The following is an 18564-nucleotide window of genomic DNA, read 5'->3' as shown; positions in this document are numbered from 1 at the left end:
CAGGCAGGCAGACAGACAGACAGACAGACAGACAGACAGACAGACAGACAGACAGACAGACAGATAGATAGATAGATAGATAGATAGATAGATAGATAGATAGATAGATAGATAGATAGATAGATAGATCTCTCACTCACCTGGGTGCGAGGTGATACCTTCCTCTCTTTGGATGTCTTGCTCTTGGCCTATAATCTATAGAGGAAATTACACTTGTATCATATTTATATATTAAATAACACATTGACCTCTTAATTATAAAAACAAAGACAAACCAAATGAATATATGCTTTCATACAAGCCTTAAAGGGACAGCTCACCCACAACTGAAAATTCTGTCATCACTTACTCACCCTCAGGTTGTTCCAAACCCATGTTAATTTCTTTGTTTTGCTGAACACAAAGGAAGATATGTGGAAGAATGTAAGCGACCATTCTTTTTTTTTTTTTAAACAAGGGAGGTAAATTGGTGGCGGGATCTGTTTGGTTACAGACGTTCTTCCAAATATCTTCTTTTGTGTTCAGCAGAACAATGAAATGAATGAGTTTGGAACAACCTGAGGGAGTGTAAGTGATGACAGAATTGCCTTTTTTGACGTGAAGTACCCCTTTAAGCCTTTTTATGGCCAAGTCTTCTGTGTGGTACCTTGCTGGTGGTGTGCTGGAGCTCTGAAGTCCTGGCGTGTGGGATGATGGATCTGGGGTCGTCTTTCTCCAGGCTCATCATCAACCTCCACAGGCCGCACTGAGGCAATAAAAGAAGCATTTAACTGCTGTTTTAATTGGAGGTTTGACTCTCTGACAATTAGTATTTGCAGCGGAGCATCACTGGAAATTTAAAACGTACAATTCCGTAGTCTGAACTTCACCACCACGTCCCCAGAAGACGGAGGCCGTGATTACTGCCTCGAACGCACATAAATTAAAACCAGACTTTTTATATTCGACTAGCCTGACAAAATTTCTGCAATCGACACTTTAGAGGATCTGAGATTCAAAACAATCTTCTCAGTTACAGAAAAATAATGGGGTGAATTAAGTTCAGGGAAAAGAAGCGCAGTTTATGTAGCAGAAAAGAAATGAGAGAATCACCACATTGACATTTAAACTAGTTTCGACTTTTTCAGGAAAGAGTAGGATTTGTTTTTCTGTTTTGGAACTTGACTGAACTGTAGGTAACACTTTATTTTGATAGTCCATGTATTAGTATTAGTAGACTGTCTACTTAATATCTGTTGATATGCTCCTTCAACAGACATTTAACTGACTATAAGAAACTTTGCAAGTACATGTCAACTTACCCTAACCCCAACCCTAACCCTAACCTAACAGTCTACTTAAAATCTAATGAGAATTAGTTTGCAGGTAGATGCAGTGAACTTCAATTCAACAAATGGACCATCAAAATAAAGTGTGACCAAACTGTTAGACTTTTATGAAATTAATAAATTTTATTAAATGTAATGACCTTAAATATGAATAAAATAATATGAATAATTACCTAAAATAATAAATTTATTTATTAAATATCTAAATATCAATATTTAATTTTATATCATTAATTAAATAATCATTTTTATATTATATTTAAATATCTATTGATTTTAAAGTTTATTTACAAAAACAAAAACTGTGCTAGGCAATTAAGACTAATCGTGATTAATCCAAATAATATTTTAAATAATTTACCCATATATTATTATATTAAATAATATCCAAAATAAAAGTTTGTTTTGACATAATATACAGTTGAAGTCAGAATTGTTAGCCCCCTTTGATTTTTTTTTATTTAATTAATTAATTAATTAAATTATTTATTTATTTATTTTGTTCCCTAATTTCTGTTTAAAGGAGAGAAGATTTTTTCAACAAATTTCTAAAAATAATAAAATCTAAAAATAACTCATTTCTAATATTTGATTTATTTTATCTTTGCCATGATGACAGTAAATAATATTTCACTAGATATTTTTATTATAGTAACACTATAGTAAGATTATAGAAAGACACTTATATACAGCTTAAAATGACATTTAAAGGCTTAACTAGGTTAATTAGGTAACTAGGCAGGTTAGGGTAATTAGGCAAGTTATTGTATAACAGTGGTTTGTTCTGTAGACAATTGAAAACCAAAATAAAATGTTTTTAAAAAATTAAAAACTGCTTTAATTCTAGCCGAAATAAAACAAATAAGACTTTCTCCAGAAGAAAAAATATTATCTCAGACATACTGTGAAAATTTCCTGGCTCTGTTAAACATCATTTGGGAAATATTAAATAAAGAAAAAAATTCAAAGGGAGGCTAATAATTCTGACTTCAACTGTGTGCGTGTGTGTGTGTGTGTGTGTATATATATATATATATATATATATATATATATATATATATATATATATATATATATATATATATATATATATATATATATATATATATATATATGATCATGTTTAGTATCTTTTAAAAAACATTTCCTAACAAAATCCTACATTCAATTCTTTAGATTGTTATGATTCTACAAAACATGTTTTGCTCTGTTTTGCGGCGTATGACAAAATAAAGTGATCTGTAAATTCCAGACTGGTGAAAACAAGCATAAACAAACGAACATCAATCTAACAAGACAAATCTTGAGATTCAAAACATGGCCATAATCCGACTAAAATATCTGATGGCAAAAAACAGCCCTTCTTTTTTGCCTCCAAAACACAACACCAGCAGTTCATGAGCTGGTCGACATCAAGAAGGAAACCAGATGGAGACAATTTCACCATAAGGTCTCTTTTAATCTTAGGACAGAACCACAAAACTCTGGATGGTGGTAAAAAGCAAAAGGGGCTCAAGGAGTTTGTAACAGTCACCACGTTGTAATTTCGTTGTCTTGTTATGTTACTTAATATAGATTGCTACCTATAAAAAGTAACCCAGAATTATTCTTGTTATGACAAAGCATCCTTTCCATCTGAGGTAGTGTGCCAAACCGATTGTTTCCACTGTCGCAGACCAGATGGAGGGTGTTATGAAGACCGCTGGGTATTGTTTACGTGCACAAAACCTGGACATCTCAGCGTGTATTTGTATTCCATTTGTTTGAGTCACAACCAGGTCCACAAAAATCCAAATCTGCAGAAATCTCCTTAGATATCCACAGAATACAAAAATAATAATAATAATAATAATAAAAAATACACTCTACTTGAAGGAGGTGTTTATAAGACAAATATGACTTGACAGATCATGAATATGAAGGAGATTTCATGCCTGACAATCGAGGTTATAATAGTTTTGGATTTTTCATTAGTTTTAGTTTCTATTTTGTTTTGATTTTTTGTTTTCAAATTCAGTTAGTTTTATTTAGTTTTAGAGGCAGATTTCCTAGTTTTTATTAGTTTCTATATCTTAAAATGTTTTAGTTTTGGTTTAGTTTTTATTAGTTTCAGTATTAGTTTGTTTGTTTTTTTTTCTAAATGAGGATATTTGTTTGGATAACAGGATAAATATTGTATAATAAAAACGCAGTCATACATTTTTTGAAACATGTATTCAGAAAACACATGAACACTATCATCTACCACAACCATCAACCCATCCTCAAATTCAAATACAGCCTCCCACAAGATAGCAGCCCTATGTACAATATGTGAGCAAGGCTGCTTGCGAGGTTAGACACACAGTAGTATTGGGCAGGGCCGGATTAACCAATGGGCATTATGGGCACAATCCCAGGGGCCAGTCTGCGCTTAGGTTTTGCCTACTCTTCATCACGAGGAAGACAAGTAGGAATCATTAATAACTGTGTGTATTATGGAGGACTCAAAATTCCTAGAACTGGATTGGAGAGGTGTTATATCCGAATCATGTGCATTATAAGTTTGTAGAAGTTATACATTAAAAACACCCTTAAATATAAATTTTAGTACTGCTTCAGTGAACTTGAACAAGTATATTAAAATCCATTAACTTCCCCTAGTTGTATTAGCAATTTGTTTTTTCAAAGTTTGCTTTAAATGCTTTAAAAATAAGTTAAATCTGTGTAAACTAGAAATATATGTACTGTATATCATTTATTTTAAAATGTGGTCAATACATTATAGATTAATTTTATTTAACAAATATATTAATCTTATTTTTCAATTCAACTATCGGGTGCAGCAATAGGGGGCCTACAAGACATTGTGCCCAGTGGCATCTGAATTATTAATCCGGCCCTGGAGATGGGAAATTCAGATTTCTAACATGGATGTTAGGACTCAACATCATGTAGCCAGCAATAGTAATTTCAGTCAGTTAAAACATCACCAAGATCTGAAAAAAGTCTTACGGTAAAGTTTTACTAAGTGTAAACCCAACTGAATCATGCTTCACTTATTTAAATTCCATTACGGTTGTCTGTTATGAAATAAACTGACGTTTTTCACCAGATCCTCTCATTTAAGCCCTCGGTTTACCCGCGCTGCAGTTGTTCCAAGTTCTGTTCAGTCACACAGCAGGCTGTACTGTGTTTGGTTCACGCATGAACTGTTAGACGCATGCACAGTATTATCGGTTCACCGCTTCTCGATGTAACGTTACTGTTCTAATAATGTATATATTTAAAAATATAATTCTATAATAATGTATACATTTAAGGTCATGGTCAGTTTTATTAACACGCCCTTCAAGTAAAGTGTTACAAATATATCGTTCTCTGAAATAATTCTGACCACAATGAATGTTTTCAGCTACATTACATGATGTAGAAAATGTAAAAGATTGCTTCTATTAAGTAAAAGAAATTAACTGGGGAATTGAGAGTGATGCGCACCGTCTCTGTATTGTCGTCTGCGCGGTCGGCTGTGGACGGGACTGTTGTGCTTTCTGCAGACTTCCAGCACCAGCTCTTTGACAGACTGGAACAAAGACGTCCAGGAGGACTAAAACACAACACATAAAAGTCATATTTAAAGAATAATAATAAATATACGATGCAGAATTCCAAATCTCCCTCCAATACATTTATTTATAATTGATGAAACTCACACAATAGTCACAAAAAGAATGTATACACGGTTACAGAATATAAAGTCATGAGGGTGCACTTGAAAAAGATTGTGTTTGACTCCCATGAGCTTGGAGGATCAATAAATCTCTGCAATGACTCAAATCACTTATTAATAAAGTCATCTGGAATGGCAAAGAAAGATTTCTTGCAGGACTCCCAGAGTTTGTCAAGATTTTTAGGATTCAACTTCAATGCCTCCTTCTCCATCTTACCTCAGACATGCTCAATAATGTTCATGTCTGGTGACTGGGCTGGCCAATCCTGGAGCACCTTTGATGACCTTTGCTTTCAGGAGCTTTGATGTGGAGGCTAAAGTATGAGAAGGAGCGCTATCCTGCTGGAGAATTTGCCCTCTCCTGTGGTTTGTAATGTAATGGGCAGCACAAATATTTTGACACTTCAGGCTGTTGACGTTGCCATCCACTCTGCAGATCGCCAAAAATCATATCTCTGTATTTTAAGGAGGAATGATGGTATACATTATATATCCGGTATTTTCTTATAAATGGTTACCTGAGAGTTAAAGCCTTGATTAAAACTTTATTAAACAGTTTTTGAGCAAAATATAATTCAAACACAAGGGTTTCCCTCTATGTTTACAAATAAACAGCTGCAAAATAATAATAATAACAGCTACAAAATAACTTTGAAAAATATAATACAGTACAGGTTTTTCTTCTTTTGTTTTGTTTTGACTAAACCTGTTTTACTGAATATTAAATAAGGAGATGAAAACAAACAGACTATAGATATGAGAGGTAACGAAATTGTGGCAGAGTACTGTGATAAAATGCTGGTGAAGCATATAAATGTAAACAGACATTATAACAGACCAGAACACCGAGCTAAATGTGTTATAATGTGTAAATGTAAAGAATAGACTGTCGTGTAATAAATACTGAAACTTATAATCAGTGAATATGAGGAGGTTTCACTTTCGAAATGCGGTATAAATTCATACCATCTTGGCGTTTTCAATTCTTTTGAACACATTCAGGTGCTGCTTGTCAATTTGAAAACGCTTCTATGTTCGTTCTTGCTGTCAACTGCGGAAGAATTGATCGTTAAAAGGTTTCCGATAAATCGCTGTGTGAAGTGCATGTACACGAGGGGGAGTCCGATTTTTCCCGGGACCAGTGTTGCCAGATGTAGCTGACTGATTGTAGGAGGGGGCGGGGGGAGATCAGTCAGCTACTGTATGTGAATCAGTCAACTGTCTGTATGTGAAGAATGCAGGCTATAGCATTTCTTTGGGAGATCATAACAGGTTTATAAGTGAAGACCAGGACTAGCGGGCACGGCGTTGCAAAACCGCCCAAATTTTCACTATCGCCTATGTCACTTTTTAGCCTGCAAAAACAAATACAAAACCGCCCAATTGGGCGGGAAACCACCGAATCTGGCAACACTGCCCAGGAGTCAGATTTCGATACAACACAGGCACTGCATGTTCCTCCATGTCGCGTCAGTGATGGGTCGTTCTTGAGCGATTCTGTCATTTTGAACAAATGAGTTCGCCTGCTACATTGGAGTGGTCTGTTTCACTGTCGGAGTGGTCCGTTGGTACCCCAAACCATGACTTTTCCTTCACCAAACTTGACTGATTTCTATGAGAATCGTGGATCCACGCGGGTTCCACTAGGTCTTCTGCAATATTTGTAATGATTAGATGATTCATCTGAAAAATCGACCTTTTACCACTTTTCCAAATGATCAACTAGAAGTCAAGATATTGTTTATTCATTTTTTTGCTTATTCTCATTGCTTTGTTTGATGAACTTTATTTTTTTTCACTCTTTTTGCTTCTTTTCTTTTTCTTCTACTCCTCCCCTTTCTCTTCTGTTTATTTATTTATTTATTTATTTATTATTATATTATTAATTTTTGTTTATTATTATTAGTTTATTTTCTCTTTTCCTCTTTCCCCTTCTACTTAATACTTACTAGTATTATTATTATTTATTATTATTATTGTTATTATTATTATTATTATTACTTGTCCTCTCCCTGATTTCCCATTCTCCCCTCTCCTCGACACCTTTGTCATAAATGGTATTACTTTTACTTTTTGTAATCATTATTATTATTACTGTTCTAACTTGTCCTGTTATCTTTTCATTATCATTATTACAAGTATTTATACAATTATCATTATTAAGGTTGCAGTTGTTGTAGTTGTAGCGGTAGTAGTTGTAGTAGTAGTAGTAGTTGAAGTAGTAGTCATTGTAATAGTATCGATTGTTATTGAGTAATTGTTATGGAGATTATTGAAGTAGTAGTTCATGTAGTAGTAGATGTCATTGGTATAGTAGTAGCAGAAGTAGTAATGGTGTGGTTGTTACAGTAGTAGTAGTCGTTGTTGGTGTAGTTATATCAGTAGTAGATGTTGTTGATGTAGATATAGTAGAAGTGATTGTGGTGGTGGTAGTAGTAGTAGCAGCAGTAGATGCTGTTGTATTAGTTGTAGCAAACGCTATAGTAGTATCAGTAGTGGTAGTCGTTGTAGTAGTATCAGTATTAGTAGACATTGTAGTAGTATTAGTCGTGGTTGTGGCTGTAGTAGAAGCAGTAGTAGTTGTAATATAAGTAACTTTCTGTAGTAGTAGTTGGTGTAGCACTTGTGATTTATTATTATTATTGTCAGTTATTTACTGTCAGTTAATTACTATTGTCCTTTCTTTCTTTTTACTTTAATTTTTACTATCACACATTAATAAGCATTGTTGTTACTCCATACCCCTGACTGGTTTCTTTCTATATGCTTTATTTATATCTGTGACACTTGCTTCATTTATTGACTATTATTGTTCCTTATGTATGTACTCTGACCTGTCAAACTAAGTTACCTTTACATGCAAACACTCTCACAAGCGCACACTCACGCACATACCAGTACCTGACTATATTGTTGTTGTTTTTGTTTTGTTTTGTTGCTTTGTATTTGTTATTTGTTGATGTTTTCTTGTATTTGTATGATTTTTGCATATTCTAATAAAAAATAAAAATTAAAAAAAAAAGATATTGTTTGTTGCTCTTACAAGTGGGATCAACGACAAGACTTTTGTCAGGTAGTGTACTTTAGGAAACAATTAGGAATATTGAAAATAAAGTAATTGAAGTACTTAAAATACGACTGAGAAAAAGTCAATTAATACTGAGAATACGACCTGCAACATCAGCTTTGAGATTGCGCTTGGTTTGATGTTTTGATATTTAAACATTCTTATGTTACTTATAATGATCTGTTGCAATCTGTTCAAGAAGACCTCCATGAGAACAAGAGGTGACCCTGCACAGTCTGACTCAGTTCTTGACTGCATTCATAATTACCAACCCATGTTTATATGTGCGGGTTGAAAAAAATGTATTTAGATGATTTGGTCCTTGCCCCCCTCCAAAAAACATTAAAGCAATCAAAAACAAAAGAGATTCTGTAACTGTTTTCCAGTACACCATAGACATGTAAACAAAAGTTAAACCCAATTCAGTAAACAAAATATGTGTGGGCCATACAATGACCTGATTTTCATTTAGCATGTTAATAGGCCTGTGTAAAGCTCCAATATAAGACACGCATACACACACACACACATACATAGGAGCCCTGTTTACATCTGATAATAATACTCTCGAGATCCAAGCACAAGTGGTCAGAACTAAAAACATTGGGGGTGATCTGATCAGCTTCATCAGAAATGTATGTGACAAAGCTGCATTTGTATTGTGAAAACCAATCCGTCCTGATGCGTCCCAGGCGTCCATAAAAGCCCGCCCACTCATCTGTCAATCAAGCATTTTAGCTCAAACAAGTACTCTTTGTGGCCGGTTGTGTGTGGCTTCGAGAGGTCATGTTTGTGGTGAGAATGAAACGTAAGTATCTGTCTCAACTGACCACTTGTGAGCGGCTCATCCCTCGACAGATGTTAATCCCAAGTTTAAACAGAGCCGGTGGCATTTTTCCAGTTACTTACATTGCCTTCGAGGAGCTCTTCCGTTGAAGCGCCTGAGTGGGCTTGCAGATACTTGGAGTGGAAGAGCAGGCCGTCGAAGCACTTCCATGGCATGAGCTCATCCATTGGGAACGGGAAACCACAAGCGCTGTTGGCTGCGATGAGGTAGGTCAGACCGCGCACAAAGACCGAGCCGAGCTGGACGGCCCTGGGGTCTACAACAGGAATCTATGGGGAAGGGATTATGACACGATATCAGAAATAATGCATAAAAACACAACATTTTGCAAAGCTGCAGTCATTAAGCATTGCTCTGTATGAGGGTACACAAGTTCCCCACATTAAAAAACAATGTAAATTTGCTGTGTTGGCCAGCAGATATTCTGTTTATTTGGTAAACTACTTCCAATGCAGGCTATAAAATGTACATTTGCATATATTTAAATATGTCAACCAAAAAATACAAGTATAGCCACAGGTATTTTTACTCAATTGGCATAATTTGAATAAACAGATGTTTGACAAATGACAGGTAGCTACATAAAAATAGCCCTCAAATTTTGACTGACAATGAGAACTGAACATCCATGAAGGTTTGGGCAGTATTTCAAATTTTTGCACAACAGGTTTTGGGTCTTATAAGCAAGACCTAAACTTTATCTGATATAGTGATATAAAGTTATTAGGTCCCACTTTATATTAAGTGTCCTTAACTACTATGTACTTACATCAAAAAATAAATACAATGTACTTACTGTGTTTATAATGTATTTGAGAACACTTGTGGTGCTTTTGAGTTGGGATAGAGGTTGGGTTATGGGCAGGTTTGGTGGTATGGGTAGGTTTAAGGGTGGGTTAAGGTGTAAGGGATGGTCAACAGTGTATTTACAAATGTAATTACAAAAGTTAAAGATGTAATTACATACATGTATTCAATCAAGAATAAGTACACAGTAAATACATGTATTTACACAATAAGTACATTGTAACTAACTATTAATTCCTGTGTTAGTACATATTAGTTAAGGCCACAATATAAAGTGAGACCAGTTATTAGTTATGCTATTTTACATATTGGCGATATAATCTGTTAGTTTTTATAATTCATACAGTTTATCAGGTTTTGAGGAGATATAGAGTGGTGTATCGTTGACAATACCGTGGAAACTACATGTTTTTTTTAAGGATAATTTCTATTATTAACATATACACTACCTGACAAAAGTTTTATCACCAATCCAAGTTTTAGGAACCACAAATAATAACTTGACTTCTAGTTGATCATTTGGTATCAGAAGAGGTTTATATGAAAGGCAAAGACCTCTAGATTATGCTTATTTTACCAAAATAAAATATGATCATGCCTTGATTTTTTATGATTTAATTAGGACAGGAAGATTTGACTGTGCTAAGACAAAGGTCTTGTCACTAAACAGAAATAATGTACAGTATAGAATATAAAGTGATGCTGTACTGGAAAAAGAATGAATATTGTGTGTGACTCCCATGAGCTTGGAGGACTGCATCCATACATCTCTGCAATGACTCAAATCACTGATTAATAAAGTCATCTGGAATGCCAAAGAAAGCGTTTTTGCAGGACTCCCAGAGTTCATCAAGATTCTTTGGATTCATCTTCAATGTCTCCTCCTCCATGTTACCCCAGACGTGTTCAATAATGTTTATTTCTGGTGACTGGGCTGGCCAATCCTAAAGCACCTTGATCCTATTTGTTTTCAGGAGCTTTGATGTGGAGGCTGAAGTAAGAGGAGCGTTATCCTGCTGAAGAATTTGCCCTCTCCTGTGGTTTGTAATGTAACAGGCAGCAAAAATGTCTTGATACCTCAGGCTGTTGATGTTGCCATCCACTCTGCAGATCTGAATGTAAACCAAAACCATGATTTTTCCTTCACTAAACTTGACTGATTTCTGTCAGAATCGTGGGTCCATGGCAGTTCCAATAGGTCTTCTGCAGTATTTGTGATGATTGGGATGCAAATCAACAGATGATTCATCTAAAAAAATCTACCTTCTGTCACTATTCCAAATTATCAACTAGAAGTCGAGTTATTATTTGTTGCTCTTACAACTGGGATCAATGACAAGATATCTGACAGGTAGCTGTGTATAACGTGAAAGCCAATGAACCAAGAACTGAGCATTGTGGAACCCCACAGCTTACTTGTGAAAGAAGTAAGCCTAAAAGCCTAAAAAAATAAAAACATTGAAACCATCAGTGTTTTCAGCAAGCAAGAAAGGCTGATTTACAGTAAATGGTGCTCTACACAAATTCCGTATCTGCTCCGAGATTGGGTTGCCTCAAAGTTGGCATGAAAAGTAAGATTAACAAAAGTCATTTATTCCATATTGTTATGTCTATCTGAGTAGTACCCAGCCAGTAAATATATATTTAAAAATAAAATACATATAATTATAAATAAATAAATTAATAAAAAATTAATAAAATAAAAATAATTATATAAAATAATAATTATTAATAAAAAATAAATATAAATATAAATAAATAAAATTAAATATATATTTTTTAAATAAAAAAATTATAATCAAATATTATAATTATTTTATATATATTTATTACTTTGTCATTTTTATATTTTCATTTAATAATTTTAATAATAACAATAATAATAATAATAATTTGTCATTTTAATAATTGTAAATAATAATAAAATAAATGCATTCTTTTATTAATATTTTTGTTTAAATATTTTCAAAATTATTATTGATTTAGTAGTTGTAATAGTAGTTGTAATTCTAATTATTAAATTTGATAAATAAATTGAAAGCTAAAAGCTTTTTATTTGTTGGAGGCTTTTATTTGTTTGTTCGTTCATTCGTTTGTTCATTCATCTATACATTTGTTCGCTCGTTTGTTCATTCATTCATTCATTCATTCATTCATTCATTCATTCATTCATTCTTTTATCTGTTTGTTTATTAATTTATTTACAAACACATTGGATTTACATAGATTTTTCTCCAAATCATGCAGCCTTTTAGCCATTTTAGTTTGGAAAAGCAACCTAGGACAGTTATATAAACATCTCCTTTTGTGTTCTTTATAGAAAACAAAGTCCTAAGGCCAGGAGATGCTTTAGGTTAATAATTACAAATGCTTCATCTTAACTGTTCCTTCAAATCACACCATTTTACAGTAGCTTGTTTTCTGCTTGCTCCTGCTGTTAATACCTATTGTGTCCTTCAGCAGGGTGTGACCCAAGAGCTCACCTGAAGTGCTCTTGCGGATAAGAGGATGTTTACAAAGCCCCCCCTTTCCACCAAAACTGTCCGCTGGTCACCTGCTGCCCCACACCCACCCACAGCAGATAAGAGAGAGAGCGAATGATTAGCTTGTGACATCAAAACGTAAAAAACTGGCCCGCCACCTGCTCGGCTCTCAAACACAGCTTAGACTAAAGCAAACAAAAGGGAGGCTGGAGATAAAGCCGAGGCGACAGCAGTAACCCACTGCCCATGCCTTCCAGGCGCACAGATTGAGAGCCAGGCCGTGGTTTGAAATATTACTCTGTTTACACGAGCCTGACTTCCTCTTAGAAACTATGCGTCTTCAGAGAAACGACAGCGTTTAAAGATGCTTTGAAATGTGCATTTTTTTTTATTCGATGTTTGATGTAATCTCAACTGAAACATGTAAGATGGAGTTGGACATCTAGCAGACACTCCCCTTTTAAAAAAAATAGCCAATAGAGTTTTGTTTTTTACAGCTTTGCCAGTAAGAGTGGTTGAGATAAACCATTATGTACTGTTGGGGTTGTTTTCATCCAATTTGGGGAGATTTTGAGTCTTAATTTGGCCATAATTTTTTCTGTGTTTCAGCTAGCAGAATGAATTTTGATGACAAATCTTATTTTGACACATATTTTAAGAAAATGCTTTGATTTTTTTTTTAACTCAACGATACTGCTGTTAAATGCATCAGATACACATTTTCACTTATTTTGTTTGCAAAAATCTGTTAATCAACCACAGTCCTGATTAAAACTACTAAATTGCTTTGAAAAAATCGGATTTTAACTCTTTAATTACAAAATTCATAAATGATGTCACTGATTAGGTGAAAAAAAACACACAAAATGACTTGATTTAATTATAAAAAGTAATTGTGGTATGGATTTTTTTTTTTTTTACCTTTTATCAAAGTCTTGGACATGTGAAACAACATTGTCTTTAACAAGTTAAGTGATGTCATCGACTTTTGCTTTCAGATTTAAAGGGCTAGCATTGCACCAGACCCCGGTAAGTGGTTTCGTTTGAAAGTGTAGAATCTATATTTTATGCACATTTGCATAACTTTGGTTTTTATTTTACTGTATAAAAGTTATTTACACTTAAATACACAGTATTTTAGATGTTATTAGAGATGAGTTATTAAAACTATGATGTGTAGAAATGTGTTGAAAACATCTCTCCGTTAAACAGAAATTCTGGGAAAAATAAACAGGGGGGCAAATAATTCAGGGGGGCAAATAATTAATGGGGGGGGGGGGGGGCTATTAATTCTGACTTCAACTGTATATGTGTGGTTCATTCATATTACTGTGGTATTTGTGACTTTAGGTCTCCGTTTCATCACGTCTGAGTTGCTGTCTATCACTTTAATGTGTTCATCTCGACATCCAACCCTGGTTATCCTTCTTTGAAGCGTAATGTCCCAAAAGTGGGGTTGTTTTCATCCACTTTGGGGAGATTTTGAGTCTTAATTTGACCATAATTTTTTCTGTGTTTCAGCTAGCAGAATGAATTTTGATGACAAATCTTATTTTGACACATATTTTAAGAAAATGCTTTGATTTTTTTTTTTAACTCAACGATACTGCTGTTAAATGCATCAGATACACATTTTCACTTATTTTGTTTGCAAAAATCTGTTAATCAACCTCAGTCCTGATTAAAACTACTAAATTACTTTGAAAAAAACTGATTTTAATTCTTTAATTACAAAATTCATAAATGATGTCACTGATTAGGTGAAAAAAAACACACAAAATGACTTGATTTAATTATAAAAAGTAATTGTAGTATGGATTTTTTTTTTACCTTTTATCAAAGTCTTGGACATGTGAAACAACATTGTCTTTAACCATTTAAGTGACGTCATCGACTTTCGCTTTCAGATTTAAAGGGCTAGCATTGCACCAGACCCCGGTGAGTGGTTTCTTTGAAAGTGTAGAATCTATATTTTATGCACATTTGCATAACTTTGGTTTTTATTCTACTGTATAAAAGTTATTTACACTTAAATACACCGTATTTTAGATGTTATTAGAGATGAGTTATTAAAACTATGATGTGTAGAAATGTGTTGAAAACATCTCTCCGTTAAACAGAAATTCTGGGAAAAATAAACATGGGGGCAAATAATTCAGGGGGTGTAATAATTCAGGGGGGGCTATTAATTCTGACTTCAACTGTATATGTGTGGTTCATTCATATTACTGTGGTATTTGTGACTTTAGGTCTCCGTTTCATCACGTCTGAGTTGCTGTCTATCACTTTAATATGTTCAACTCGACATCCAACCCTGGTTATCTTTCTTTGAAGCGTAATGTCCCAAAAGTGGGTGGGGAGGACCAGCTCATTTTCATTTAAAGGCACAGGCGCAAAAAAATGGTATTAACTAGTGGGTATTTTGACCTAAAAGTAACACAAAACACTTTTTTATTACATCTTGTTAAAAAAGGCCAAAATTGGAGCCCTTTAAGACTAACTTACTGACACTAACATCTAAAAAAGCTCTATTTTAATTTCACGGGGAACTTTAAATCACATTCACTGTTATGCATAAGGTTTACAAAGCAGAATGAAGTAGACTGGCTTTGATTAAAGCGCTTAAAAGGACACGTCAAAAGTCTTAGCACCTTTAAAGCCGCTAATTGCTCGGTGTGGAAGTCAATAGGCTTTGAGGACAATGCTGATGCCACCCTGCTGCTGTAAAGGTATAGAGCAGGACAACAAACCAGAACAGCAGCTGCTCCGCAAGCATTTCAACAGCGAACAATGAGCGTCGCTCCGGCCAGATGCCTGAAGGACCACTGGACCCCCTGAGGACATACAGCTCAGCGTTAATGGCAAACTACAGGCCTGTGATCAGGCTTAGCACCTGTGCTGTACCGATGCACATCTGCTCAATGTTCCTACTGTAGACCCTCGGGGAAACACAAGATGAGGCTTGTCGGAATATTTGAATGAACTTTCGATTTGACATTTACTAAATAAACACCTGACAAGCTTATCTGAAAACAGTTATAAGCGGTGGGAATGAACAACCGGTTCTGTTTTTTTAAACAAAGCACTATAAAAGTGAATGATTTGCTCTATTATTGCTTCTTGAGCTACAGCTGCATTCAAACACCAACACACCATAATGGATGACTGCTGCTGAATCTGGAGAACAATGCAAAAGAGTTCAAATGAGAGTTTTTACGCCTAGTGAATTTGATGATTCTCTTTTGAAAATGTATTTTATACATGCAGTATATACAGTGGGGGGAAAGTATTCAAGTTTTTTTTTTTCCTGGGAAAAATATTGTAATGAAGCTGTTGACAAGTTTGTTAAAAATGTAAGTTAACTATTGATTTGTGTTGGGACAACATGAATGAATTGAGTGGAACCCTGCATTTTTTTTACAGTGTGCACTCAAAAAACAACTATTGTTGTTTGTTCAAACTATTTATTTAAAATGAGTTAAAAGGTATTTTTAAAAAGTCTTTTTTTAGTAAAAAAAATTATGTTCAATCCACTGAAATTTGTAAAACAAAACAAAACAATCACGTTAACTTGAAACATGAAAGAATTGTGTGGAACCCAGCATTTTTTACAGTGTTCGTTCATTCATTCATTCATTTTCTTGTCGGCTTAGTCCCTTTATTAATCCGGGGTCGCCACAGCGGAATGAACCGCCAACTTATTCAGCAAGTTTTTACGCAGCTGATGCCCTTCCAGCCGCAACCCATCTCTGGGAAATTTTTACAGTGTAAAGAAGGGAAAATAAGTATTGAATATGCCACCATTTTTCTCAGAAAACATATTTCTAAAGGTGCCGTTCACTTGAAGTTTTCACCGGATGTTGGTAACAACCAAACAAATCCATATATGCAAAGAAAACAAATCGAATTACGTTATGTGTAATAAAATTAAATGGCGCAGGAAAAGAGTATTGAACACATGAAGAAAGGGAGGTGTAGAAAGGCAGTGAAAGCCCAGACAGCAGCTGAAATCTCTCAGTATTCTTCAGCAACCCTCTGCCCGTCATCAGTGTAAATTAATTTCAGCTGCTTCAGTCCAACATCTGCATTATCAGGATGATGAAGATGATACCAGGGTGGACATTTCAGAAAGACAATGATCCAAAACACAGCCGAGGAATCTCTCAAATGCTTTCAGAGAAATAAAGACAATCACCTGACTTGAATCCAATAGAAAATACAAATTAAAGATCAGATTTGTTAGACGAGACCCACAGAATCACAACTCACCCCTGAGCAATCCATGTGACTTCCTTTTTCATATGAGAGGCGCCTTTAAGCTGCCATCAGCAACAAAGTCTTTTATATAAAGTATTAAATACATTTCAGTAGTTCAGTACTTTCTGTGTGTGTAATTACATTGTTACTCATTTTACAGATTTTTTTGTTTTATTTTATATTTATATTGTTTGGGTTTTTACCAAAATCTGATTAAATTCAACGTCAACAGCTCCTTCACAAATTTTATTCCCAGAAAACAACATGACAATGCTTGTTCAATGCTTATTTTCCCAGCAGTAGGTTTACTATGACGACTTCCACTGCTGAAAAACCTGGATTTTTTTTAATAATATGCTGTAAGGTGTTTATTGGAGGATGTTGTTTGTGCCTCAGAAGTACTAAAAGAACATTTTAATAATAATTATCAAGTGCATTTATAGTAGATTTTATTAAAATCGCTTATGATTATCTGTCGTCCCATACAGATGCTGTGTAGTGGCATCCTTAGCTTGCGTTTACATTCCCTTACTATGACAAAGCAGCACAGGGGGAAAGAGATTAGAGGGGGTAATCAGGCAGCCCCTGGAGACTCTCCTGCCATCTGTCTGCTTCTTAGAGCCTCCTAATACACCCCCCCCCCCCCCCCCTTCCCAGCAGCCCTTTTCACATTTCAGGCAGATGTGACAGTGTAACTCCCGATGGGAGACAACAATGGCGCGTGTAACAGGTGCTCCAGCCACCCCGTGGCACATGGGAGGCAGAAGAGCTTTCCACACTTTCATCTGGCCAGCGGCAGGCTGTCGCCACTGCGGCTTCTGCACGCACACGCACGCACACACACGCCTCTGGGTCAACCAGCAACCCGACACCTGCTGCTTCTGAACACACACTATCATACTGCGGGGCAATACAAACCCAGCCGTATCACTTCGCTTCAGCCCAAATGTAAACACACCAAACCATATATAAATAAATACTGGAAGCAAGTTCACAATAAACAGTCATTACAGGGTGTTTAAGATACAGAGTCACTCGTTGTCTACCTGAGTGACTGAAAGGGCCCTATCATACACCCGGCGCAATGTGGCGCAAGGCGCGGCGCAATACTCTTTTGCTACTTTTAGCTCGGCGCAAGGGTCATTTTGAGGTGTTGCGCCACACTGTTTAAATAGCAAATGCATTTGCGCTCAAATGTGCGCCCATAGGCGTTCTGGTCTGAAAAAGCAGGCGTGTTTTGGCGTGTTGCTATTTCAATATAAATATAAATGATTAAAATATTACAAAACATATTAATTTCTAGCCTACATGAAGATTTAAAAACCACTGCCTTACCTTCTTCATCTCGGGAGGCTTTTTCAGTTCATTCAATTTGCTTTTGTATAATGTTATTATTATTATCAGTATTATTTATTATATCCATATTTATATTTGTTTTATTAAAAACAAGCTTAGATTAGTCCACCTGTCAAATTTTAGACCATATGGGGCATAGCAGGTGTATTTGGAAATAACTCAGTATTTTGACCACACTTGGTTATTATTGCTCATTTATTAGTTTGCTGGAAATTAGAACTGAATTTTGAAATAGTTTTGAAACAAATCTTTGCACTTAACAAACGAAATTAATTATTTATAGGCTAATTGATGTCTGTGCGTAAAGGTTTCCCTATCCACGAGAGCAAAAGCGAAAGTGAACTTACTTTACGTCAAAATGCGCTTATGGCGCGACGCAGCTGCTCTTAAAGGGAATGGGAGATGAGGCTCTAATTGGTTTATTCTCAAAACACACCTATAACTCATTAAGAAAATAAACTCAACCCTTTAAGACCATGCACCATGGCGCAAAGCAGATTTTCCCGTCCTTAAATTAGCAAAAATGCGTTCTGACACGCCCTGAAAGCGTTTGCGCCCTGTGTTTTGCGCTCTGCGCATGGACCGTCAACATAGAGCCCAGTCTGTGCCCGGGAACAGTGGTGTAAAGCAACTAATTATAAATACTAAAATTACTGTAATTAATTACTTACTTGAGTACATTTTTAGTGCAGTATCTGTACTTTTACTTT

At 35.2% G+C, this 18564-nt stretch overlaps 1 protein-coding gene and 1 long non-coding RNA gene across 7 annotated transcripts in view; both read right to left on the bottom strand.

Annotated features, from left to right (window-relative positions):
* The window catches only part of LOC141377107 (uncharacterized), a 477282-nt gene that overhangs the window by 38168 nt on the left and 420550 nt on the right, over positions 1 to 18564 (bottom strand). The window lies entirely within an intron of this gene.
* fam120b (family with sequence similarity 120 member B) overlaps positions 1 to 18564 on the bottom strand; it is a 39338-nt gene that overhangs the window by 975 nt on the left and 19799 nt on the right. For 5 of the 6 annotated variants that reach the window (XR_012388535.1, XR_012388536.1, XM_073919504.1 and 2 more), the window contains 4 exons: positions 9014 to 9220; positions 4806 to 4914; positions 647 to 745; positions 141 to 195 (listed from right to left, as the gene is read on the bottom strand). Coding sequence is in view for 4 of the 6 variants with exons in the window: in XM_073919504.1 (XP_073775605.1) it covers positions 141 to 195; positions 647 to 745; positions 4806 to 4914; positions 9014 to 9220 (470 nt within the window). In the remaining 2 variants the exon portion in view is untranslated. 6 annotated transcript variants of the gene reach the window in all.

Source organism: Danio rerio, chromosome 13, assembly GCF_049306965.1.
Source record: "Danio rerio strain Tuebingen ecotype United States chromosome 13, GRCz12tu, whole genome shotgun sequence".
NCBI lineage: Eukaryota > Metazoa > Chordata > Actinopteri > Cypriniformes > Danionidae > Danio > Danio rerio.
This window is presented reverse-complemented; position numbering and strand designations above follow the sequence as displayed.